This window comes from Haemorhous mexicanus, chromosome 2, assembly GCF_027477595.1.
Source record: "Haemorhous mexicanus isolate bHaeMex1 chromosome 2, bHaeMex1.pri, whole genome shotgun sequence".
Lineage (NCBI taxonomy): Eukaryota > Metazoa > Chordata > Aves > Passeriformes > Fringillidae > Haemorhous > Haemorhous mexicanus.
Genome location: NC_082342.1, coordinates 39,168,420 through 39,195,979, shown reverse-complemented (window position 1 = coordinate 39,195,979; position 27,560 = coordinate 39,168,420). Strand labels below are relative to the sequence as shown.

General features: G+C 37.8%; 1 protein-coding gene across 1 annotated transcript in view; it reads right to left on the bottom strand.

Moving 5' to 3' along the window:
• Positions 1–27,560, bottom strand: part of TMEM135 (transmembrane protein 135) — a 159,638-nt gene that overhangs the window by 37,739 nt on the left and 94,339 nt on the right. Inside the window, exon 6 of the mRNA XM_059838523.1 lies at positions 21,506–21,552. Within this exon, the coding sequence (XP_059694506.1) occupies positions 21,506–21,552 (47 nt within the window). The remainder of the gene's footprint in view (positions 1–21,505; positions 21,553–27,560) is intronic.

The following is a 27,560-nucleotide window of genomic DNA, read 5'->3' as shown; positions in this document are numbered from 1 at the left end:
CTCCTGATTGCTTCCAAGATGGAAAGGGAAATTCCTTCTCTTCCATCCCCCAAAGAAGGATTCAGAACCTTCACGCCATGGACTATTCAGGAACCAGCTCTGTCACATCTGAACAGATGCTACATCCAACTGTAGATCCTACATGTATATCCTAGGTTCATGACCAACCATACACCCAACCGTTATCAGACTGGTTTACACATGACAGGGCCACATACAAAGGCTGCTCCTGTTCCTTGTGGCTACAGCAGATCCCTGGGGGTTGGTTTGCACCTTCACAAGACACGCTCCACCCTGTAAGTGCCATACTCTGCCATTTAGAAGGCACCACTTCAGCATCTTCCTCCAAGGAATGGGGCAAGTGCTTGTTTTATTTGCAGAACTGAAACACATAATGACCTTAACAAAACAGCGGTTCGACGTACGTTGTCCCCCTGCCACCAACTACACTAACTATCATTTTTCCATCTTACAAGACTCTGCAGAGATAGGAGAACAAGGAGCTATGTCCTTGGCTCTGGGGAAGGAAGGCAGGTCAGTACAGAAGGCCTGTGGCATAGACCTGGCTCTAACAGGCACCCCAGCCACACAGTCCCACCTTGCAAGTAAGAGCAAGGGCTCACAAGCAGTGTCCTCCCAGAAGACCATGAGGGATTTTGCTGCAAGTACCTTCTAGCACTGAGACTTTAACTCAATGAAGGAATGAGACCTCCTGTGGGGCAGAAAGATGGTGGTGGGGGGAGATCAGTCACCCATGATTTGCACTCTGCTGCCAGGTCTCCAGCTGGGTTAAGCATCGTGTGACAGACCTGAAATCCTGATCAAGTCCTTGATTTATGTTCTGGCATGCTTCACCAGTGCTTCTCAGCAGGACTAGATGAATCATTGATCTGTTCCAGTACAATGATTTCTATGTCTGCTCATAACCTTGGAAGAATCTGTGTAACATTTGAACACGTATTTAGCTTGCTCAGTGCTCAGTTTTAAACTCTGAATTTTATTCAAGTTGCACACTTACATTGTTGCTGCCTATGTCTGAACATTTTAAAAAACTAATTTTAGAAAAAAATACAAATATTTTAGAAAAAAATATAATCACCTCTTAGATCTTTAGGTCTGAATTTAAACATTTTGTGAGATAAATGGTTCATAAATTAACTGTATCAGACAATGTTACTCTTATAAAATCCTTGACCCCAGAAAAGCTTGATTTAATTACTGAATAAAATTAACGTAGCAAGAGAGACAGCTAGTCCTTGAGCATTCTTCCAGAATTCTGTCTCAACCATGCTCATGCAGGTCAGACACAGACAGACAGTCATACACAACTGAAAGTAACTAAAACTGCCAATGCTCAGAGAGCTCGAATAACTCTCTACCCTTGCACAGCCAGGAGCCCACTGACATCACCTTTTAAAACAAATGCAAAAGAATAGAAAAAATTACAATGATCTAAAGAAATTTCCTGTTATTCTGCTCTAGAGAAAGCCCCTATCCCATGTCCTTCATATATGGTGGAGAGCATCAGCATTTTCCAGGCTTAGGACTCGGGGCATATTTTCTTAAAGAGCATTACAGACAGATTTCCAAAGCTGTAACTTAGGAGGCCTTTGAAGCACCAGGAGCTCCAGACTCCTTCGGGGTCCCTGACCTCCTCTTCACAGGTGGGTGCCACAAGGCTGAGGACCAGAGCAGAGCAGCTCTGCTTCCCACCTGCCACCTCACTGACTCTGGAAACACTGAGTTTGCAGCCCTACTTCCCCTTTGGTTTCCTCAAATTAGGCTCAATTTGATCCTTACAGCTCCATTTCATGTCTAATGTACCACCTTGAGCAACTCTGGCAGTTAGTATAAAGGACAGACAATTACCCAGTTACAGAAATACTATACACAATGCAAACAATTCTTTCCTCTATATCCAAGAATGCCTGAGGTTTTATAGGGTGTTACTTAGGAAATATTCATTACACAATTATGCAAAGAAAACAATGAATATTTTGTTTTACTGAGTCTTGCTCAAGCTGAGGAGCACCAACGTATTCACCATCAACTACCAACTTACTCGATTGTAAAAACTAAGCAACTTCTTCCTCTTTGTTAAATATCCCCATCAGAAACCACCCAAGATTATATTAGATTAAATGTCCAATTCCCAAGTGTTACTTTTAAAACACCAGGCAAAATAATTCAGGCAATATTCCATTTCAATAATTTTTTTAATCAATAAATCTAAAAAAGTGCTTATCTATTATTCCAACAAGTAACAGCAAAGAATATTTTAACTAAAAAGAAAATTAAAATAATTATTTCTCTTCCCGTGACTTTTTTTTTTTTAGTTGCTAGCATACTCAAGATCACAAAAGTTCTAAAAAATCAGGAAATGTCATTGTAGAACTACAACATCTGATATATAAAAAGAAAAAGGAATTTAATTCTTTAAAAAATCCTAAATGAACCTTAAGTGGCAATGCCTTCTAAAGCACTTTCATGCAATGGCACTAAACTACAGATGCAGATTATTAAACTTTCTTTGTCTTTCACGCGTCCTTATCTTTTAAGCTGCAATTCTCACACAGTATGAAATAAATGACACAAAAATTGCAACTTGAAAAGGAAATTTGAGTGCACATTTTAAAGTAATGGTACCTTCAAAACTTTCAGGTACCGAGGAGATTTCTGGAAAACCTTTGTCAATATAAAAATGCAGATGAGGCTCTCTACCTTCTACCTACCTAGATATCTAAAACAAGATATCTGCACCAAATTAGATGTGACATAAGATGAAAAGAGCAAAGCACAGGCCAAGAGATGTTAAGCAGAACAGGGAAGGTGTTGGGTTCTTGAGATGAATGTCAAGTATGCCAGGTAATCATTTCCAGCTAAGTGAAAGAAGGAAAAAAAAGGCTATTACTGAGCAGACAGTTACTGAAAGAGAAATTCTCCAAAAGCTCACTCTTACGGTGGCAGAGTAAGAGCTATGTGTAAATAGCACCCTGAGGTTTACCAGCAGATTGGTGGCACACAGTATGCCAAGTAGCACTTGTACAAGTGAGAAATTATCCCACATTGCACACATCATAAAGCCCTTCAGACCTGAATTGACTTTATCTCTACATTATCAGACACCTTCTGAAATGCTAAAGGGTGTGTGGGTTTTTTCTTCATTCCCTGCTTTTGCAAATAAAATAAAATAAAATGACAGAAAAATCACAAGCCTAGCAGATCACCTCATTTGGGGGAAGGAAACCTCCAGGACTGATCGAATGGGCATAGGTTAGGATATCCTGTACAGAATTAAGGGTTAAACATTTCCAGTTTCCTGAAAAGAAAAGCCCATCTAAATAGATGATTTCTTTATGTGTAATCTACAGAACAGAGAAGAAAAGACCTCAAACTTAAGTATTTGCAAATCTCATCTTGGTGCTCTGACAATTTTAAACACCAAATCTTCCCTGACATGGAATAACTTCAGTTATTTCAAGTAATAGAGGGCTTCTGAATATATATACACACATATACACAATATATAGTATTTATCTACAAACTAGTTTTGCTCAAAGTCCAAAGAATAGTTTCAGCTGAAGTTGTACTTTACAAGGAAGAATAGAGAGGTACCAATTAGAGGGCAAATAACAGAAATGCACATTTTAAATTTAATTTAGCAGAAGGCAGTCAACCAAATAGTTCCTAGATCCTAAAACATACCATCATAGCTTTGGTTGTTTTCCAAAGTATTGTTTACTTTATATTAAATTAATATAGTAATATAAATTAAAGTCTAAAAATATAAACTAAAGTCTAAAATGCATTTCAAGATCAAATGCCAGAGAACTTCTTTAAAATTAGAATTGAAATGGACCTGAAAGTGCAGGCATTTCCACCTTTGAGTACACTATTTAATGAGACTAAGAATATTCAAAAGAAAATTGACTTCATATCCATTTTCTCTCTCCTGAGAAATGCTACATTTTTCTTTAATGCCTCTCATTGAAACCTAGATAACTGCTTGTCAACGAATACATGTGAGCACAAATGTGCATATCACTCACAGTGTTATCTATAATTCTGAGTACCAGGTGGCATGTTCAACATTCTATTAATTGCTGCTACGCCACTTGATCGCAAGGGCACTTTAAAGAGGGATATGCACAAAATTATGCATAAAATTAGTCTTTTATATTTTTAAAATTAATAGTAGCTGCCTGTGAATCGAATGTGTCTGAAATAAGGACACACTGAGAGGCTGAGAGTGCAACAAAGAACCACCAGACTGCTTTGGTAAATCACAAGAATAACTCCTGGGTAAGTCACTCTATGCTTCCCAAAGTCAATTGACAGCAGATTAACAGTGAACCTACTGTAAATGATCACATTTTCAACTTCAGCTTATCAAACATAAAACGCAAGCAAATGAGCAAATGCTTCTTATACTGCCAAAGAGAAAAGCATGGATATTGGTTAAGAAACTCAAATAATTTATTCCTGCACTTTCCCTTTATGTTCATCGCTTCTTAAAACACACATTCAAGCCCTTTATAACACCCAATAAACTATTTTGACAGCAGTCTAGAGCAGTCAATGGTTTTACATTTTAATCAATATGGTTTACATTGCATTTCTAATGTGACTCTTTAGACTAGAACTGCTTGGGTGGGTCGTGCTGGTATAACTCAATCTGACACTGCTCTGTCACCTACTCACAGCACACTCAGTACAGTGAAAACATTCACACTCTTATCAGAAGCCACAAATAAAGCTCCAGACCTCTTAAATGATTTGAAAGCTTTGCTTTCAGCACAAGGCTTACCCTTTGTTTGTCCCTGTGAGAAGAGGTGCATCATCAGCAAGAAATTATCAGTAACCTGTCAGTCTTTATTACAGAGTGACAACAGAGGATAAGTTAAATTCCAATTTCATTAAGTAAGTTTTGGAAGGTGACACATGCTGAAAACCTAATAGTGCAACCTTTTAGTTGTGTCTAATATTTAACTTTTCTAAAAGACAGGGACAAATCAAATCATTTTCTTATTTTATCAACTGATCTTTACAAAATTAGAAGAATGAGCTTGAAGCAGAATTCCAGAAAGAGGCTTTTCTATTTATTTACACATTCTGGTTTCAAGCATTTTATGACTTCAGTGTTTCCTCAAGTGCTATAGGCAGTTATCTCTTCAGTTAATTCTTCATGAAGCAACAGAGAGAGAAAAGATATTCTAAACCAGGAAATGAATAATTGGAAAAAGCTGAAGTTCCTTGGTATTTCCATCGCACAACTGATGAGATTTTGAGATTTCAAAAGCCTTTTACAGCAGCTGCTAAATAAAGACCTGAGCTACAATCATGTATCCTTTCTTTCTTTCTTCAAGAGAACTTGCACCTGGAAGAAATGCATACAAGCATGAATAGAGACTCAGCCTATGACAGCTACCACTCGTTTACATTGCATGAAGTCACAAAGGTGCTCCAGCACATCAAAGGTGTCCTCAACACATCATCTTCCTCTCTACAGCTGATCTTTGTTGCTTCAGTGACATATTTATTTTGCCAGTAGTCCTTCCTCAGAAATTCTCCCACTAAATACAATCTACTGTTCTTTGGCACCTAGGAGGTACACACCAGAGTATTTCCAACAGATGCTCTTTTAGGAGTGATGGTTCATGCCTTATGCAGGAACAGTTCCTGCAGGGAACAGAAATCACTATTTTTTAAAAATTCAATATAAGTATCAAACTTTCCATGTTACTTTGACACCAGCCATTTAGCCTCCATGTATGAATGCCAGCCCCCTTGAGTTCTCCTGTGCTTAGAATCAACATGCACTCTCAGAGACAGGGTCATAATCACACTTAAATTTGACCACTTAAATTTAGAGGTTATATAGAATAATGACATAAAATTACAGAAGAAATTTCAAATAGTCACTTCTCCATCAAAAACAAGGACTGCAGCTCTACCCTTCATGTCAACCGTGGTCATCAAACCATCCCTCACTATTCAATGAGTGTTAATATAAGAAAGTTTCTAAAATATAATTATTTCTAATCCATGTCTTGACCCTCCAATTTTAGACTATTTCTTTTGCTTTTTACCCAAAAGAGAGTCCTTTATTCTTGTCCTCATTACAGAAGTACTGCACACATGAGAGACTATTATCAGCTTAACATCTTTCTAGAGTAAACAAAACATTTCAAGTAATTTCAAGTTCCTCAAACAATATGGTCCATAAATGTCTGATCACTCCCATTCTGCTCCCACTCTCCACAATGTGTCCATGTATAGATGAATTTTGTTACTGCAGCTGACATTACTGACACTAAGGAGAGACCAGTGGTAACTTAGCATGCTTTGTATGCTGTACTCTTATTTATATCACCATAGAATCAGAGAATGTTTTGGCCTGAAAGGGACTTTAAAGATTGTCTAGTTCCAACGTCACTACCATGGGAGGGGACATCTTCAATTAGACCAGGTCGCTCAAAGTCCCATCCAGCCTGGCCTGGAACACTTCCAGGGATGAAAGTGCACTCAGTCTCACTGTCTGTACCATTGATGAAGACCACTAACAGAGCTCCATTCCAAGACAGAGCTGTGAGGAACACCACTCATCACCAGCCTCCACCTGGACACAGAGCCACTGATGACAACTTTCTGGCTGTGTCCATCCAGCTACATACACCCTATTACAATTGCTGTTTTCCACATCTCAGTCCTTTGACTCATGTCCAGGTGGCCATCTAATCCTACACACTGCCATGAAGACCTGTGAACCACGAATAGGTTCCAAATTCTCCATCTGTACAGTTGATTCTTTTTTCAAAAGTGCAGAAACTTCCATCAATTTGCACTGTATATTTTGGGAGTATTTTCCAATTTGCCAAATTGCTCTGAATGACATATTCATTAAACCTGTGGAAAAAGCCAGACATCTTGGAAGACAGGTTTGGTCTCACTGTTCAACAACTTTAATAATGATCAGGATGATTACTTAGAGGTTGATATTAAATCTGTGGATGGAACCAATTATCCCTTCCACTCCGATGGTAAATTCAGCACTCGGGTTTTTCAGCCAGTTTTAAGTAGGAGGGTTTTTTTCTACGGTCTACTTTCTGGCCTTTCCTATGAAAATGTCACATGAGAGTCTGTCTAAAGATTTACTGAAGATATATGATATCCTCTATTACTTCTGAATCAACGAAGCCTCTAATCTTCACAGAGGGAAGCCAGATTGACTTGACACAATTCATTCTTCATCAATAACTGTGCACACTGTTATTCACCTCCTTGCTTCTTCTAAGTGTCTTCAAAGAGTTTATTTGAGGAATCATGCCTGAATTTTTGACATTTGCATGATCCTGGGCTAAACACTGCTGTAATGTCTCATTGAAAAAAACCAAATACGTTTTCATTCAAATTTATAGAGAAAAAACCTCTGTCATATCACAAAATTACTATTTAAAACACCTAAGGTATCCCACCTACTTTACAAAACAGACTTAAATCTAAAATGCACTAATCTTACTCCTTTCAGCAAATACTCAAATATGACTGTTCTAACTTAATTTTTTTTTCCAGGATTTTCCTCACTTACTGTCTATTTACATTATCTTATTAATATAAGATTAACTTATTTCTTAATTATCTTATTTACACCATTAGTGAAATCCAAGGTTTTTTACAAGTTAATTAAAATGTACCATAGTTTCACCTGATGATGAGAACCATGGTTTGGTATTAATGTAAGAGCAGAGTCAGAATCTGAATTAGAGCTTATTATTATATTAATCAGATCTGGTTTGTTCATGGTAAGGTTTATTTAGGAAAAAAATTTCAAGACTAGAAACCTTTCCTCAGTATGGTTTCTAGTCAATGTATCAAACATATGAAAGAGAATAAAGAATGTCTCATTCTTTAGAGTATTTGAAATGGCCCATAAAGTCTCAGTTTCACAGAAGAAACTGGTTTTTCTTGCAGCAGTTTCTTTTTCTGTGAAATTGAGACTTTATGAACTGAAGCATGTCTGTGAAAATCATCTATGACATAATTTATATTCTTCCAACCAAATAAGCAGATGGTAAAATGAAGAACGATGTAAATCAATGTTTATAAAGTAGCAGACATTTGACAGGCTTCAAATTATGTCCAGGGTACACTGATAGATGCCATTATCCATTACTGTGCTTTCTCTGACATTTTATCTAAGGGCCAAAAGCCAAGAGAAAGACCACAAGCATCTAACCACAAAGTAGCCCTTATTTTCCTATTCTAGTCAGCAATCAGCTCACAGGAACAGAATTTCAAGTATTTCCAATGCCTGTAGTTAAAAATATGCCTTTTTATAAAATGAAATACAAATGTCATATGCTAAAAGCCATATTTGGGGCTGCAGTCTTTGGACTACAAATATATATTCAATTTGCACAGTAGTTACATGTAAAATATACATGTGCAACCCTTACACAAACAGAAGGACTATTTATTTTAAAAATATATACCAAAATATGTAGGCTCTAATGTAATGGAATTGCCTTCTGCTTTTCATGAAACGGAGATTTTCTGCCCTGTCTGCTATCAAATCAGAAACATGTGATGAGTGTGAGTTACCAGTTCAGGACTTCTATTTCATGACCACACTGGTGTCTGCAACAACTCAGTCTCGCCACAAAGGATTGTAGCAATCAAATAGACACAGGTAAGATTCAAATGACAAGCAGGGATTTCTGAACTCTAAATCCATCTTCTAAAAATTATAGTTCATTTCTTGGTATGACTCTCTCTTCATAGGTAGGTGGATTTTGTCAATACATAGATGGTTCTTCAATTTTTCCTAACTGCTGCTTGAAGGGATCTCTCTTTAATGTCAGGAGCCAATTTTCTTTTCTAATTTAAACAAGCAACTACACAGACCCCTCAGCTCAGGAAAACTAGGTAACTATTTTTAAGAGAGCATCAGCAGCAAAACCAGAAGAACTGACAGGCAACAAATGGGCAAATGAAATTAAGCTGAGCTGGGATAGCAAAGAAAACAAGAGGAGTAAAGAGTACAGAATGCGTTGATGGTAACTTCCTTCTCCAAGTGATAGAACAAGACCACGAGGACAGGAGCCATGCTGCACTGCTCTCACCAAAACAGGGCTGGTGGGGCATGTGAAGCTCAAGGGCAGCCTGGGCTGCTGTGGCCATGAAGTAGTGGGGTTCAAGATCCCTATGGCTGCAAGGAGGACACACAGCAAGCTCAGTGCCCTTCAGGAGAGTAGACTTTGGTCTCTTCAGGGAGCTGTCTGGTGTATTACCATGGGATAGGGCCCTGGAGGCCTCAAGAAATCTGGTTGATACTCAAGGATAATATCCTTCAACTTCAGGAGTTATGCATGCCAAAGAGGAAGTTCAGCAAAAATGCCTGAAGAGTGCATGGATGAACAATGTGCTCCTAGGCAAACTCAAACAAACAAACAAACAAAAAGCCTGCAGAGGATGGCAGCAAGGACAGGTAGCCTGAAAGAAATACAGAGAAATTGCTTGAGCAGCCAGGGATGAGGTTAGGAAAGCGAAACCCCTAAGAGAATTAAATCTGGCCAGAGACACCAGGGGCAACAAGAAAACTGTAGGTACACCGGCAATAAAAAGAAATCAAGGGGAAATGCTGGCCCTCTCTAGAATGAAATGAGAGACATGGTTACATGGGATTTGGAGAAAAATGAGGTACTCAGTGACCTTTTTGCCTTAGTCTTCATCATCAAGTGCTCCAGCAACACCACCTGAGTTGCACAAAGAAAAGTCAGGGACCAGGAGATGGAAGAACCATCTGGTATAGGAAAAGATCAATTTCAAGATCATCTTTGGAATCTGAAGGTGCACAAACCCATAGAACCTGAGGAGATGCATCCACAGATCCCAAAGAAAACTGACAGATGAAGTAGCTAAGCCACTTTCTATCCTTTCTGAGCACTTGTAGCAGACCAATGAAGTTCCCAGTGACTGGAAAAGGGGAAACAAAATTCTCACTTTTAAAAAAGAAAAAAACAAAGACCCAGGGAACACAAGCCAGCCAGTCTCACCGAAGTGCCTGGCAAAATCATGGAGGAGATCCTCCAGGAAACTATGCTAAGGTACATGGAAAACAAGGCAGTGATTGCTGACAGCAAACATGGCTTCACTAATCATGCCTGACAAATCTGGGGGCCTTTCACAATAGGGTTACAGTGGTGGTGGATAAAGTAAGAGTGAGTGATGTCACCTGCCTGGACTTGTGCAAAGCATTCAGCACTATCCTGCACAATATCCTTGTCTCTTGCCTCTTTCTATGGTTCTGAATAGTTGTTTATATACTACTTTCTACCTAATTCTCTGACAGCAATTCTGTACCCTGCCCCACTTTTCAAAGTTAAATTATGTCCTGTAACAAGAATGCAGGAGAGATAGTCTCGTGATTTAAGAAGTGGACTGGAACTCTATGGCTTCAAGGCACACAAATTTTGTCTCTGACCTTCGGCAGGGTACTTAAATCTTCTCCTTTAGTACTCCGTATGTAAAATGTAAAGTGCCTCAAATGTATGCGAAAGGGTAGAGTCAATTAGCTGCCAAATCTTTATTATGCAGTACAGACATAAGAAAAGGCATACAGAAAAATAATTTTAAATAAGGAAGAAAAAAACCTAGTTGCTTGTAGTGCTGGAAAAAACATAAATAAAATACATTTAACAGTTTTGAAATCCTGCAAAAATACAAGAGAATCCCTACATCCTGTGAATGGCTCTTTTTAGCAGTGGGATTAAAGCAACCAGAAATCTTGTCTGCACTGTACTTCCACTCACAGAGCTTGGTACTTTAATGCCAGGATCAAAGACAGAAATCGAATCTGTGAACCTCAATTGCTTTTTCATCATCTGACTTGTAATATCAGCCTTGTTCTGGCCAGTGCCTGGGAGCTACAGGGGTGATGTGAGATAGTGCCAGTGATCAGATCCCCACAGAAGGCATTCCAGGGCAGCTGGGATGCCGAGGTCCCCAGCAGCCACAAGCAGTTTATTCTCAAAGCCTGAGAACCAGAAACTATTTCCTTTCTTTTATTTTGCATTTAAGGATGACAGGAAGATGATAAACAGCCAAAGCCCAGACACATCAATATACTAGCAGTACAAAAGCCCTTTGTGATTGACTGACAAAACCTAAAGAAGGGGAGGAGACCCTCTTTTTCTTCCACTGGGGATGGCTCTGGACAGAGACGCCTGAAATTTTAGCCCTCAAAAGCTTCTCCTGTTACCACCAGATCACCTTGCAGGTAAACACTTTCCTGGTTCACTGAGTCACTGTTACGTATCTGAAAAAGAATCTCCACTGAAAAGTGATAATGGTGGAAAAATACTCCCTATTGTACAGCCGTAATTCTTGTGCTGCTTGTCTGCAGGCAATGCATTTCCTCTCTTGAGGAGGCTGTGCAACTGGATCCAGCTACATGTAAAGCAATCTGTTAAAACGAGGACAAGATTTACTGTTGGAAAGAAAAAGTTTAAATACATTCCAGGAACCTATGTACCATATGGCTAAAAGCGACTAAACATAGTAAATTAAATTTAATCTCTTCACATTACATTCAAAAGTTTGTATTTTTCTATACAAGAGCAAACTTACTGATTTAGCAAATGCAATGGACTATTTGTAATAACTGGTATTCCATTTTAACTCCTAAAGAAATAAATTATTTTTGTAGGCTAACTAGGTAAACTTTTAATAGTGTATGCACAACACTAAAATCCCAATTTCACTTACTTCCTAGCATGCGAATTGGCATATGTACCATGCAATGTGGCAATAGAAAGCATGATGCTTTTATCAAAATTTTTCCTATCTTCCCCTACAGCTGTAAAATCATTGGTACTACTTGATCCACAGGAAACAATTAAGCAAGACTTTTGAATTTATGGTAAGAGGGGTTTTGTTTCTTTTAAAAGCAGTGAAGCCCAACAAAAGAGAAGTCACATGCTTTAAAGATTCTTTAAAGAATGTTCTTGCCTTTTGACACATGTATTACTATTGAACAGATGCACCAGCATAGCTCAATATGAAAAACTACAACCACAAAAAAAGATAGGAAAGACAGGAACGAAACAGAACATAATTTTCCTCCCTCACTGGCAGCTGAAAAAGCCTACTCTGCAGCCTTTTTGCAGACTGCAGGAATCTGGAGCAGCATGATTTAACATAGGGAAAATGAAAACTAACCCAAGTTCAGCCCACACATTTGATACTTCTCATTTGGACCTGACCTAACCACAGCTCATGCCCTGAAGAACAGAGCTAGTTTGAAGACAAGGGTATAATACAACCATAAAATACTTGCCTAGTCATTTCAACCCACTGTTAGCTTCCAAACTTGAAAGACAAAGTGAAAAATAGTACATACTGGGACTGGCAAACTTTCTATAACAAGAAAGGTGGTTCAAGGGATTGGAGGCAGTATCCGTCCTTTGTAAAAACCCAAAAGGACAATGATCACCTTTATTCTGAGCTATTATTTGATACAGATAACATTTAGGTACTGCTTAGGCATATAAAAACAGAGCTGTAGAAAGCACGCTGCAAAAGCATGTAATGCTTCTGTGTTAGACCAAGAGACAGAAACAAAAAAAGGAAAAAAATGACCTGATGACTTGCAAATTACTTACTTTTATGACCCACTATGCTTTTAAACAAATGCTTTATCTGAAGAGCTTTGGTAAACCCAAAGACAAAAAGCTGCACTACAGCCCTAATAATGCAACCACCCATGTTCTCCTACTCCTTTAATTACAGCTGGATCATGGCTGGTCAAAGCTCTGTCCTGCTTGGTTTCTTACTCCTTCACTGTGGATACTGTGCCAACTCTCCTCCTCACATTTCTCTTTTCTTCTCTGGACAAGCATCTGATACCAGGAGTAGGTCAATGGGAAACAGCCAGTTTTGAAAGTCAGTTTAATCCATCAGTCACCCTCAAGAGGATCCAAAGAAAAAAATATTTTGAAAGGCACTCAAGAGGAGCATTTGTTTTCCCACCACACATAGCCCCGTACGGAGCCTCCTCCCAGTCCCTTCCCTCCCCTAGGCTCCCACCACCACTGCTCCCAAACTATCACAACTCTGGGAGAGCAATGCTAATCATCTGTCTCTGCTGATAGTGACACTGTCACTGTGACTCTATCTCACCTTTCCTACACTCTCACCTGCTTTTCAGGAGACTGCAGAGCTGCCGGCTCGGACGGGGGGCAGGGAGAGATGCCACTCGCACGGCTCAGCACCAGGTAACAGCTGCTTTGATCTTACTACCAGATGGAGTGTTTGAAATACTGTAAATATATTTATGCTTATCCATTTGAACACCTAAATCTTGCTGTATGGACTCTCAGGTTTGGTTTAGTTTCCTATGGTGCACATGGACATGCACTCTGCACCTTTTCTGGGAGTAGACACAGACACGGTGACATTGCTTGGCTTGGCATGACAGCCACACCACAGCTGAATAAAATAACCAGTACAAGGATTAAAGGCTGATGTGGTGTGCATTTCCTAGGGAGAAACTGTAAATGCAACAGGCATCACTCAATCAACAACCATTATCAAAATGTCAGAAGTTTTTTCTCGAGGTATTTTCAGGAAATTAGTCCAATAACTCCTGGTATCTTAAGACTAAGTCTGTTCTAGTAACATTTCAGTATCACAACCACATATATTTGGAAGGCAAACATAAATATTAAATGCTACATTCTAATCACTAAACTAAATATATTGTTAACACATTCTTTCTCAAGAAAAGCTACTCGAAAAAAACTTCATCTAATGAACATTACATGACAAGTCTCTAATTTAAAGCAATACTTTACATACTGTTACCAAATTGGCATGTACATTTTGAAAGACAGAAATAAATAATGGCAAATTTAAACCTTTCCAGTTCCAAAGATGCATCTCTAGGACACAAAAACAGCATTAATACTTTCACTTTTTCCTCTTGACAGGATCTAAAGAGATCACAGAGTTTATTGAAGTTTTGAACTTTATATTACTGTAAAAATTACAATAATTCTGTTTAGAACTTAAAAGGATATTTTTAAGTGTTTGACATATTTTTTTCCAAGGAGAAGAGCAGTTTGTTCTATGCTGTCCTTTTCCTGTAATTTCCATCCAAAAACTTTGGCAATAACCCCTGAAAATCAATACTTAAACAAATACTTTTATTAAACATGTCCTTTTCAAGGTTTTTTTGCTTTTATTAGCAGAACAAAGTGTAAATTTTTTTCATCTCAAAGCCAAGAAATGGAAAGACGATATGGGCCATGTATGCAGAATATGTTAGAAAAAAACTTAAAATCATAGTATTTCAGGATTTCATTAATTCCAAACACTTACCATCCCTCAGAATAATTTAACAGGATCTCTAGGTAACTTTTAAGAAAAATGTTAACCAAGATGTACTCCACCTCAACATGAGTTAAACCTACACAAGATGAGAACTGCCTTTGCTTTGCCCATTTTTCCCTCCTATTTCCTAACTTACATCAGATAGGTACCTAAAGCTGAAGATGACTCCTGGAAAGAGGCCCTAGAGACATGGTAAAGATCTAATTGTAAGGTTCTCTTTAACGTTATTTTGGGGATCAAAATGGATTTCTTCTAATTTTATGAATACCACTCTTGTCTTCTTCCTCCAGTACCTCCCAAATGAAAAGGTGAAAAGTAATGATTCGCAGTTGAAAACACAAGAACACAAAAAATTGCAAAAGTGGGATTTGCTCATGGATGTTGTATAGCAGCCACTGCAAACAATGAAGGTGCAAGAGTGTCAGGAGAGGCTCACAAACCAACTAGAGATGCCCCCCTTAATTCTGCTGGACACTGCAATTTTCCACCCTAAATATACTTTTTTTGGGTAAAATCTCCAGGTCCAGATATTCTTCTTACTTGTATGAAAATCTAAAAATCTCAAATTCCTGCAGTAATAAAAACATGCCTAAGATGCATTTTTATCATTTCTGAACTACACGTGTGTGTCCAGCATTAACCCGAGGAGATCAGTTTCCCTCTTCTGTGAATGCAGCACTTTGGATCAGAGCTCCACAAAATTCAGCAATCCACAAAATTCCCCTGCAAACCAAATCCAAAAGTACTATATGGTATAGCAAAACTTAAGAGACAAAAAAAAAGAAACAGAAAAAAAAATGCAGTGGAAGCCTGCTAAAAGACTATGAGAGAACAAAAAATATGTTTCATCAAAAGAAAATGAGTAAAAATCCTTTTTCATTTTTTATTCTATTGGTAGATAAACAGAACATGGATTATCTCACCTTTTACCCATATTTATATTTGAACCCAGTCTGTGCAAGCCCAACAGCAGGTCTCTGGGGGGCATTTTTAGTTGATTTGTGAGCCTCTCCAGAAGTGCCTGAGTTAACCCAGAAGGTTATCTTCTCATCCCCAACCCCCTCCTGCAATCCATGTTCTACTTTTGCTCACACTAAATAAAGCAAACTGGTATTTATAGCATTTCTTAGGAGGCTGAATGTTTTCATCTACTCACCAGGTCATCCAAAATACCTCAGAAATCAAGTTTCATGACATTTACCAAAACAATGCTTTGAATCACTAACTTTGAGATGTTTATATAAGGATAGTAAAAAACATATAAACATGGAAAAAAAATCCTCATCTGTTTTTTTCTTCTGATTTATTACATAATAATTCAACAGCAGAGGGCTTTTAATGCACTCCTGTAACTCTACAGCAAATGGAAAAGGCTCCAACATAATCTTTATAAGAAAGGGGAAGCTTATTTAATATTAAATCCATATAACAGCAACTCCGACCGTTAAGCTTGCTGATTCTACTGCAGCAGGAAAGTAGAATTATAAGGCAAAAATATCTTTTAAGCACTTGTTTCAGCACAGAAAGCAGTTTAGGTGATTAAACAAGAGACTAACATGGCACTGGTACCACACATTTTTAAAAGAAAATAAAGGCACTTTGAAATATCATGTCGAAAATACTGAATAAATTACAGGATATGTGTTTCACAGAGAAAGAAGAGCAAATAGCTGTAATTTGGGGGGCTAGAATTTCCTTAATGAGATAGCATAAAGGGCTCTGCAAACAAAAGGACCTTTCTCAAAGGTTTTCAGTGTCTTTACACAAGTTTCAGTACTCTAGTAGCAGTATATGACACAGCATCTGCATTTCTCAGGTGTTTTTTTTCACTAACCATTTTTAATCAGCACATAACATACAAAAGGAATTAAGAGATCAAGAGCTTTCTCTTGTGAGCTATGCAAATCCTGAGTTATGAAAAACACGTTGTCCTGCTCTGTGAAATCACAGCAGTAACTTCAGATTGTCTGAAATTACTGTTTCAGAAAATAACACTTTAGCATTTATCTCTAGAGAAGGCAGCCTTCATCCTCAACTCATGATCAATCAATCATCAGAAACATTCAGCCTTCCTTAATAGCTGGTTTCAGCTCATAGGTGGGGCTCTGCTTTCTAAGGTTCAGAGCAGATGAATTAACATGTGCATATTATAAGCTGGTGGTATATGGTCTAAAGATTAACTACTATAGCAACCAGTACTGTAGTCTGCCAACACACATTCACCCAAATTGCTGGATTTTCTAAGTTTATATGGATAGGATTTCTATGTAGGTGTTCATTTATTTTACAGAGATTGCAAGTTTTATATTAGTTTTATATTAAGTTGATTTCTTCAAGCACAAAAAATGCACAGCCATCGCATCACCCTTCCAAAAAAATCTCTTGTGCATTATTCAAAATGAAACTGCTACTAAAAAAACAATTGCACTGAGTTTTACAAATATTTACTTTACACATTGTAGGATCCCTCATGCTTCTTCATTTCATTCTATCCAATTACTCTAGAAGAGTATTCTGGACAGTACCATGAATTATTCAAACTGAAATAAGCTGGCATGAAACCATGGTATAATCAAAACCTTTCCACCCACAAACTTAATTCCATGCAAACTGCAATTTAAAAAACAATTAAAAGCATTAAAGAAAAGTGTACTTTTACTATAAGACACTTTAAGAACAGTCTCTGGGGACTGATCAAGTGACCTCTCTGCTGTCTCTTCTCCTTGAAGGGAACTAGAGTTGACTAGACTGTACATATCCAGAGATATTTTCACCCAGACCCCTCTATACCTGGTTTCTTTAGGAATGCAGCACACTGTGAAGAAGTCCTACTCACAACACATCAGATGACACCACTGAGTACTGGGCTTTTTGAGTAAGTGGTGAACATTCAGACCCAGTGGACTTCAACATCACCTAAAAATTAATTCCTACAGATAATACCCTACAGATATAAGAACATTCCTTTCCCCAGACACACTTCTGCATCTAAGATTCTTAGGCAAATATGGGAGGAAGGGGGACAATCCTGTTTCAACTGTGGTTGCCTATATGTATGAATTAAATATACATGTATCAGATTCTGCTACACTGTGTATACTACAGCTATCTACAAATGAGTTATGCATCTTAATTTCATCACTTCCAGTGGAGTGGAGCAGAAGCATTTTGAGAAAAAACAGAAGTCCAAGTTAGAAGAAAAGTACCACAAGATGAGGATGGAAGAGAAGAAATAAAAAAGTACTGCACTAAAATATGCTTCCTCTGAGTGTAAATATAACTCTGTTACTTGTAAACCTATCATCTGCATTTCAGCTGCTTTTTTCCTAGTATATTCTTCTATTTTTTCCTGTCTCCTTACATGACCTTTTTTCTTCCCTCTTTGGACACTCTCCTACCTTCTTCCTACTGTTTTCCTTTGTATGCTGCTCTTCTGAATTTACCTTTCACTCTGACTCTCCTCACTTTTTCTATTCTGTAGTAATTATTCCTGGTTTTTCCTTCTAACATTTCAGTTCTATAACCTCACTTCTTTACTCCTGAGATTTAGCACCTTCTTTTTCTTGTCCTGTAGCAGATGCAATAATGCCTGAACAGTCCAAAAGAATTTGGGGAAAACTCCAGTAATAAATATCAAGGCTGCTTGGTGAAGTTTTCAATTAGTATGAAACACCTGCCTCATTAACAGACCATTATTACAGAATTTGTTTAGAAAACAATACAAGACAGAGATTATAGCAAGATACTGAAGACAATCAAAATACTAGAAAAGGAAATATTCAAATAAATCAAGAAGAACAACATCTATACTTCCACAGACCAAGACTCATGCATCTGTTCCAGCAGTATTTCCTGCAACAGTAGGCAGTAGGTAGGAAGACACCCACCTCAAGGGAGAGGTATGATGATCATGTTGTAATTAAGTGCAATATTTTTTTTTCTCTTTTAATGGATGACTATCAACCAGAGCACTGGCCTTCCAGAAGCAACACTAAGCAAACTCAACTTTACAGGCTGCTGTTAACCCAGCAACCTGAAAGCTACCCTGGAAGCTGTGTGATGTAAAGAACATATCTCAATTCTTCCACATAGAAAACAGTTTTGAACTTTCCAACTCAAATAACTTTTAATTTCCTAGATTCAGCTAAGATCACCTAAAGTCATGCTCATATGCAGTTACTTAAAAATGACCAAAGTCCATGTGAATACTGTGGAGCATCTGTGCTCTCCGTGCTTTCCCAATCAGCACCATTGGCTCAATCCAATGCAGCTACCGTGCACCATAGTACAAGCTGTGCAAGGAAATTATTCAGCTCAAAACTACCCAGAGCAGAAAAAGCAGCCAAATTTAGTTAAATCTGGAGCTGTTAGGAATGTAGCTCCAACCTCCTAAAAGGCAAGGCTACCTTTTAGGGACAGTAATAAATCTTAAGATCAGAGAACCTGATAACTTCAGATAAGGCAGTTTAAATTAACTCAGAAAATAAAAAACTACTTTGCTTTTATTCTGTGCAACGTTTGACTTCCAAGCATCAGTCAGACTTTCACAGCATAGAGGTAGACTTAGATTAAATCTCTTTTTAGAAAAGTTTTAAGCTTCAAATTACACCATATAGATATTAGGATTTTATCTTTAATAATGAAAGACATTTTATATGATCTTGGTGACCATGACTGCTACTGCTCTCTGTACCTTTGCTGACATTTTAGTTGGGTGGAGAGGACAAAAAGCCACTCTGGAAACAAGGTAAGTAAAATGCGAAAGAGTATTTTCTAGTTTTCAGGTCAGTGAATGCTTATTAAGAGTTAACAGTGTTTTATAGTCAACAGGAATATATTCTACAAGCCAAACAGATCTCACTTTGAATAAGGTATTTATTCCAAAAGTATGAATGTGATTTCGCCAGTTTGATCCACTTATGATTAAGAAAAAGGCTGAAACTATTTTGAGCCATTAAATAGGAAATGTAATTTAATGACTCTCCCAATTACTTTCTGCATTAGATGACAACAGAGACAAGAAGATTGCCTTCCCTAGGACTCCATACAGGATTTTTCCAAGGGCTGTCCAAAATCTTACTGAAGGACATCAATGGTTTATTCACTTATCAATTCAGACAGCAACCAGCTCACAATTACAGCCAGTCCAGACAAATGGACAACTCTGAGGCCTGATTAGGTGACCTCTCTGCTGTCTCTTCTCCCTGAGCAATTGACCAGACTCTGTTCATACCCCAAAGATATTTTCACCTAGACCCTTTTATACCTGGTTTCTTTAGGAAAGTATGTGAAGAAGTCTTCACACAAAACAAGACTCATAAAACTGATTATACCGAGAAAGGAAAAAAAAAAACCCACCTAAAAAACTAGTTTGTGCCAATTATTTTTGACAAATTTGTCTTAGTACATTCATTGGTTTTTACAAATAGATTTTTTTCCCCCAATAATTAAACTAAACTTGAGCCTCTATTTTAATTCTGCTGTTAAAACACAAAGACGAAAGGAATTAAATTTTGTTGATGATTGCTCAACAGGATATTCCATCAGCCTTGGCATGGAGTCACTATTTTAGAAGAGAAAGTGGTTTGGAGACCATTCAACTGCCAGTGTTTCTGTGTCAGGTCAAGGAAAAATTCACCAAATACGCCTGGGCTCTGTGTCAGTTCCCACCTCTAGAGAGGCCAGAGGAAAGCTGGAGAGGGACTTTTTACACGGGCAGGCAGTGACAGGACGAGGTATTGGCCTCAAACTGAAAGAGGGTAGCTTAGATTTGATATTAAGAAGAAATTCTTTACTGTGACATACCATGTGGTGGTGAGTCACCAGAATGGTTTCCCAGACAAGCTGTGGATGTCTTGTTTCTGAGAAGTGTTCAAGGCCAGACTGGATGGGGCTTTGAGCACTGGTGCAGTGGAACATGTCCCGGCTCATACCTGGGGGGTTGGAACTAGGTGACCTTGAAGTTCCTTTTCAGACCAAACTATTCTAGGATTCTGTGATTTAACTTGCAGGCTCTCTCTAAAACACTATTTCATTACCAAAGACATAGGTAGGAAACAATTCGCTTTCCCCAAGATCATACAACATTTATGGTTTTGACCAGAATTTTAGCACTCTGAGTTCGTTTAACCAGCATGCATGCAGACAGGTGTCTAACCTCAACACTACAAGTCAAATTTTCTGAGGTTGTTATGGCTTAACTCAGAGACGTAGAAGAAAATAAAGCAAGAAGACCGCTAATGCAAGGCTCTTAATAGGTTATAGATGAAAGGAGGAATGCTTCTTTGAATCCCCTAAATTAACAGCCCTCTTCTATCCACAGACTGTTCTTGGCCAATATCCGTAAGTAATGGAATTATGAAAAACAAGCTGCAGCTTCCAGAGTTTTGCAATTACCAGGGGATCATACAGCTTGACGAACCATAGATGGCTGCACGCCGCAGAAAATTCTAAGCCAAAGGGTTGTAGTCAAAGGTTACATTAAAATGCAACTTTCCAATTTGAGTTATAATGAAGAACATTTGAAAGGTCTGGTATTTAAATGGAAATAAGATAAATGACATACATCTATATTGCAAACTGAGAGATAAACAAGCCATTAAAATGAGTGTCTCATCTACCTCCCACCATTGTAAGTTTTAAAACATGGATATAATTCATAACTTGTGAAAACATGTGAAACAAGTTTATTCCAAAATTGAAAGAAGGTAGTTACACCCGCACACAAGTCAAATATTTGGCATTATTTAAGACCGCAAAATTTGATTTTCCTGTTCTCCTCTATTTTTGCCAGAAGAGAAAATGCGATCTTCCTGCTCTGAGCTCTTAAAAGGAGCCATAAAAAGCAGATTTCAGTTGTTTTCACACTAGGTTATATCTCCAGGGTCTTACTTAGGAGATGAAACTCCTTAAGTAATCAGTGTATTTTCCAGAAGACTCAACATTTCCTTTTTTAGCCCAATTATGATCACAGCACTGGGTGATGCCACTGAAGCACTCCAGTCAATTCATCTTGAGCGAAGAATATACAGAGGAACTCCAAAAAAGCAGTAAGCTCTAAGAAACACTGTTCAAAACAATTTTTACAACATAAATAGATACATCAGCAACATACCTGAAGAAGAACATGAACAGAGCAGCTGTAATGCAGAACAAAAGGACCTACAAAAAGGAGAAAGAGTGTTATTACATAGCACACTACTACTGCATGCATGTTCTGGATCATGAAGATATCATAACTTTTACTATAAAAGCTACACTTTATTTATATGCTGGAGGGGCCAGAATGAAAGCTTGTCTGAGTCCACCAAAAAGGATTGCCTAGTTTCTAGTGGACTTTGAATGATTCCTGTAGAAGCTTAAAAAATTGAAACCTAAACCAGGATAGTGGGACAACAGACACAGCAAATGGTACCACTTAAAAGCATCTGTAATAAAAGATCAAGTAATACAATAATTATAAAACAACTGAATTTAAACAATAAAATATTAGAACTGGAAATTAAACACCATATTTTACCAGTCTTTGCTTTTGTGATTTATTGAAACATCATACTGCTAGTCCCAGTTTAAAAGGCACAGTGTATAAAACATCTGTATTGACAGTTGCTTGTCCTGAACTGCTTTCCAGCAAGTTTGAAAGTAAACAATTCTATTCCAAATTAACAATACCCTTTCTAGTAGTGTAGCTTAGTGCTAAACTCACTTGGAACAATCCCATCTTGCTCTGTATCATCAATGTGCTCATACAAGAGTGGTTGAACAAACTTAGCAGCTCTCCAGCACTGAGAGGGGAATGTCCTATTTCCTCCTGCTATCCTCTCTGCTGGGGCTTAGAGCTGTTACCTCCTCCTTATCACCTGCACAGGGACTCACAAGTACTGAAGAACACCTGCCTTAACCAAATCCATCTTTGCCAGGTACACCTCACAAGTGAGAAAATTTTATTTTGTTCTAGATATAATGGCCCATATTCATACCATCATTTAGGAGGCAAAATCCTTACAGAAACATTGCAAGTCTTTCAGAAAATATCTGCACCTATTTTCAAGGGCTGAAGAAGTTTTCATCATGAGAGGATACAGACATCTTATGTGAAAAGAAATGGAAAAGGTGGCAGAGGTGTAAATGAGAAGGTTATGAACACAAAGAATGTGAGGCTGCTGCCTGTTAGATCAGAAAGTGTGAGAAATATTTGCAAAGGAAATCTTTACAATGACTTTCAGAGAAAAAAAAATCTTACAAATGACACCATTTCCCTTTTCTAAGTTCCTCTGTCTGTGACTTAAAACTAGGTTACACGAGACATTAAAATATCTGCTGTGTAAACTACCCATTTTTTCCTTTTCCTTCATCAGTACTATCATACTTTATTAACTGGCATAAAAAATGTGAACATCTGAAATCTTTTTATACAAAATCATTAGGGCAAAGGTATATTTCATGAGGGCAATTGAATATTTCATTTCAAACTAGCAGCAAAAGCAGACAAGCAGACTTGTTTTTAAACTCGAATTCTACTCAATAAGATCTGCCCTATTCCTCTAAAGTTCAAAATGTATTCGATCAGTCAACCAACCAACAATTCTCTGGAGGTTATTCTGGAGACACAGGGAGAAGGCAGCTAGACAGCCTGAGCAACAATATTGGGAAATAAGTGAGATATGGCAAAGAACCAGTTTTCTGGATGCTGTGGGGGGGACGGGGGAAGACAAAACAAAATAAAAAAAAACCAAAACCAAAACAAAACAACAAAAAAACCCACAACAAAAAAAGAGTATGCTTTTGCATACTAAAAATACTTTACTAAACTGTCTTTTTCTTTCCCTTTTTTCTTTTATTCCTTTTTTACCTATTTTTTTTTCCCAGTAAATTTGATAATAATCTAATGAGTATTTTATAAAGTACATCTAACAATCTATATGTATAATTAAGATTCCCTCAGAGCTCTTTCTACTCCAGGCTAAAGCCCAGCAGCTTTCTCAGTTTGGGAAACCCAGCACTGGACACAACACTACAGACGTGTCTCAGCAGCACTGAGCAAGGGGGAAAGATCACCTCGTTCAGCCTGCTGGCAGTGGCCTCCTCTGCTGGAAGGGGCTTTTGCTGGCTCATGTTCAGCTTGGTGCTCACCAGGACCCCCAATTTATTTTTTGAAAAGCTGCCTTCCAATGCCATGGGGATATACTGGTGCCATTCCTTACCAGAGCCACAGCTCATCCCTTTGTTGAACATCCTGACCACCACTATTAAAGAAAAGCATGGACAAAACAAGGCAGTCCTGATGAAGATCATAACAGGAATAAAAGGCCTGTGGGGAACAACTGTTGGAAAACTGCTCAAACTATAAAAGTAGTACTTAGTGATGAATATGACAACTATCTTCGTGTAATTATTGTTTACTGAGAAATCTGTCTCATCAAGCAGAGAAGGAAGAAGGCAGAGTTATATCTACAGCAAATAAAGCATTGATTAGATAATAGAAAGCTCTCCAGGGTAGTGATACACCAAACCAAGATGTCTGTGAGATTGTGCAAAGATGCTTAAGATCAGTAAAGGCAAACATATCCAAGAAATGCTGTGGGCATGTTTGACAGGGTTTCTCCAATATACTCAACTGAAGGACAGCAAGACATGTGGCTAAACCAGACCCAGACTCTTCTACATGAAATTCATGGCCCCACATGGAAAGTCCAGAGACTGCCTTACCATAGCACAAATAAGGCAGAAACCGAAGAAAAATTGTCACTGTGCTCCAAATCTAAGCTACTTTCAAAATAAGCCTTTTTTAAACCTTCTCTCCATTCTAGAATTTTTGTAATATCTTCAGTACAATATGCAGTACCTATTTTAGTTTTTAAAATAATATCTTAAAGAAAAGGAAAAAACACTAAGGCCTACAGAAATAGAATTCTAAATATTAAGTGAATAAGACTTCTATTCTAGTGAGCAGGAAGTCTCACTTGGGATTTTTCTTGCAGAGTCCATTACTTTTTGATTTACAACAGAAGACCAACACAACGTACTTGGCAAAATACAGACCTTGAAACTTTCCAGCTGAAGAAACAGATATAAGCAGAAAACCTGCATGTTGCTAATGAGAATTATATGCCCTAAAGATTCTAACATCTATGAAGAGATGCCTGTAGGTTACAAGGAAAAATCTTTATGCTCCAGGAAAGGTTAGCATATTTGGTATGTGAGTAATTTAATTGATTACATTATACTTCACTGTACTATGCTAAACCTTAATAAAAAATAATAAATAAAAAGAAATTTGCTGACAAAACTGAAAAGGTACTTTTTTCTAAATCTCTGTTGGCTGACAAATCCAGTATTTATTTTTTTCCAAGAAAGTTCAGCCCTCATACAATCAGCAACAGGAAGTGACATCTGGCAGTACCCAGCACTGAGCACAAAACAAAAAGCTCTGGGTGAACGTGGTTACCACTTGCCCTGGTGGCAGCACTAGACCCAGTAACACCAGTAGAAGTAGCTCACAAATGACCTTCCCTCACAGCCAGATAAAAATCTTGGCCCAAAGAAAGGAAAAAATAACACTGCTAAAACCATCAAAACTACTTGAGTCTTGTGTATTCAGGCTTTTCCCGCACCTTACTCAGTCCTGAGGTTATGTGCATTTTCTTTAAGCATTTCCATTATAGTCAGATTTCCTGGGGTACAAAAGGTCTCTGATTGGAGGCTGCTCTCCTACAGCCAGAATAAAGAGTAGAACAGAAGTCTGTGATAAAGGAACACAGAGCTATTAACTAAAAAGAAAAGCAATGAAGCTACTCATAATCTATTTAATGAAGACAGGAGGAGGTAAATGTGCAGATCAGTTGATATTAGCTGTTAGAAGCACCCAGTGCTGGAGCTACACTTCAACACTACATAGTGCTACTACCAGCTCACAGAAGACCTAAGGCAGCTTCAAAAACTGGCCTGTATCACTTGAATTCCAGTGTATTCATAAAGCCTGAAAACCATCATCTTCCTGATCAATCACTTTGCAATGTATGCGAGACCTACAGCTACACCTGATAAAAACAAAGTTACTACTACTGCTCCTAGAGCCTGGAAGCTGCATGCTACAGAAAACTGAACTGTCAGCTAAACTCTGTCTAAAGGAAGGCTTAGTGGTAAAAACCACAGAAAATTAAAAACCCAGTTTAAATAAGCCCCTTCAGTAATTAGTACTTGAGCCAATTTATTCCCAAATTACAAGATATATAACTGGGATATATATAACTAGGAGCTTTGTACAGTTGGTTAAAATTTTTACTCCTAAAATATATGATGGAGAAAACCCCAACTATTTTGCATATTTTTTATTCTTTAAAATAAAGACATTCATCCACAGAAGAGTTTACTGCTGCCTCTGCTGCTAGAGGTTATAACCGCCTCTCACCTTTATACACACAGTTGAATAGCAGCATAGTAGTTCTACTATCTATTATTATACCAGGGATCACAGAAGATGTTCCATGGGACTTTTGACTACACAATCTATTTTTCTAATTTACCCCTACTTCAGACATGAAGAATGATTTGTTGCACCCAAAAGCCATTCTGGATTTTTCCATATTAATTACTCTAATAAAAACAAAAGCATCGTTAACAGTAAGCCCCCAAAGCTACACATGCTTGCAGTTTCTAAATTTTATTTCAAGATGTGTTATTGCCCTTATTAAAATGTTTTATACAGTTCTTATCACTAAGATTCTTATCACTAGTGATAAGAACTACAGTTCTTATCACTAAGCAAACCCCCTTCTAACAAAAATACAACAAAACAAATTAAAATAATGGAACTAGCCATGCAGATTAATGTAATGGTCTTGTACTCCATGACCCAGGAAATACATATGTATGGAATATCTCTTTTCCACCTGCACATTGTATAACATCCTAATCAATGAACTGTCTTTATAAAATGCATTGGTTAATCTTTTCCAATAACAAAATAGCTAGTTTAAAAACCAAGCAATTTTCTGTACTTCTCTAGTAGTTAAAAGGGATGGAAATCACAGTCTAAGTAACTAGACAAAGATACCAGAAGTCATATCAAAAGACACCAAAGACAACAAAAAGAACTTACATAAAAGCAGGAGCCATGTTACTTTACATCCAGCCTCTTAAAATCTGATCTGATCACTCTTATTAATATAAATAGTTATTTTTAACCATTATTTAATGCCTCAGGCAAGAAATTACCACAGTAAACAATTACCTGATGGAATCAGTCACCATTAACTGAGACAGCAGTTCCTATGTGACAGTTACATCACCACCTATATGGGACTAAAAGGGAGAACTTCAGCCCTAAACCCAGGAGGTGCCAAGAGCATCAGCTGTACCTCTGAGATCACTGCCATGAACAGCACTTACACAGACACGGTGCAAAGGAGGGCCAATACAGCCACTTAACACTAGATTATATCATCAGTGGGTTTGGCAAGGGGTTTTCCTGGGCACTGAACTAGTCCTGAACTAGTTCTGGGGGGAAGAGGAGAACTATTAACTGTTCTATCTATCTATCTATATCTATCTATCTATCTATCTACTAAGAGTAAGTAAAAATCACTCGGAGAGGTCACTCGTCCCCCACTTCCTAGACTGATGTTCTTTTTGGGCAAGTTCAGCAGGTTCTCCAGAGCACATTTCCACTCCCACCAGTCAGTGAGCTAAACAACACCAGGAAAGGCAGATGCAAAAAGCAATTCAATGCCCAGGTTACACTACTCACTATGAAACTAAAGCTGCCAGTATTTTAATGCCTTCGGCTTATTCAAGAGAGGACAGGAAGGCGGCTGGAGTAGCAGCCTGCGGGAATAAAAACAATTCCATAATTTGGTAGAAAAAACTCAAATGACAGCTAGAACCTGAAGGCTTGTCAAACTCAGACTAGTAAAATGGCAACTTTTTCTATGATTATTTAATGATTGATTTTCTAAGATTAATTAATGAAATGTGATTAGACTGGTTGGTGTACACTTGATGCAGTTTGTGGTGAGATTCACCAGCCACTACTGATCAGTATCCAACTGGATGATTTTATGGTCTCCTGTGGCATGAACATTCATAAAAATAGTATTACTGATGAATGTCTCTAAAACAAATGCATTATAAATACTAAAACATGTATTTCCACACATTTTAGCAAAAGC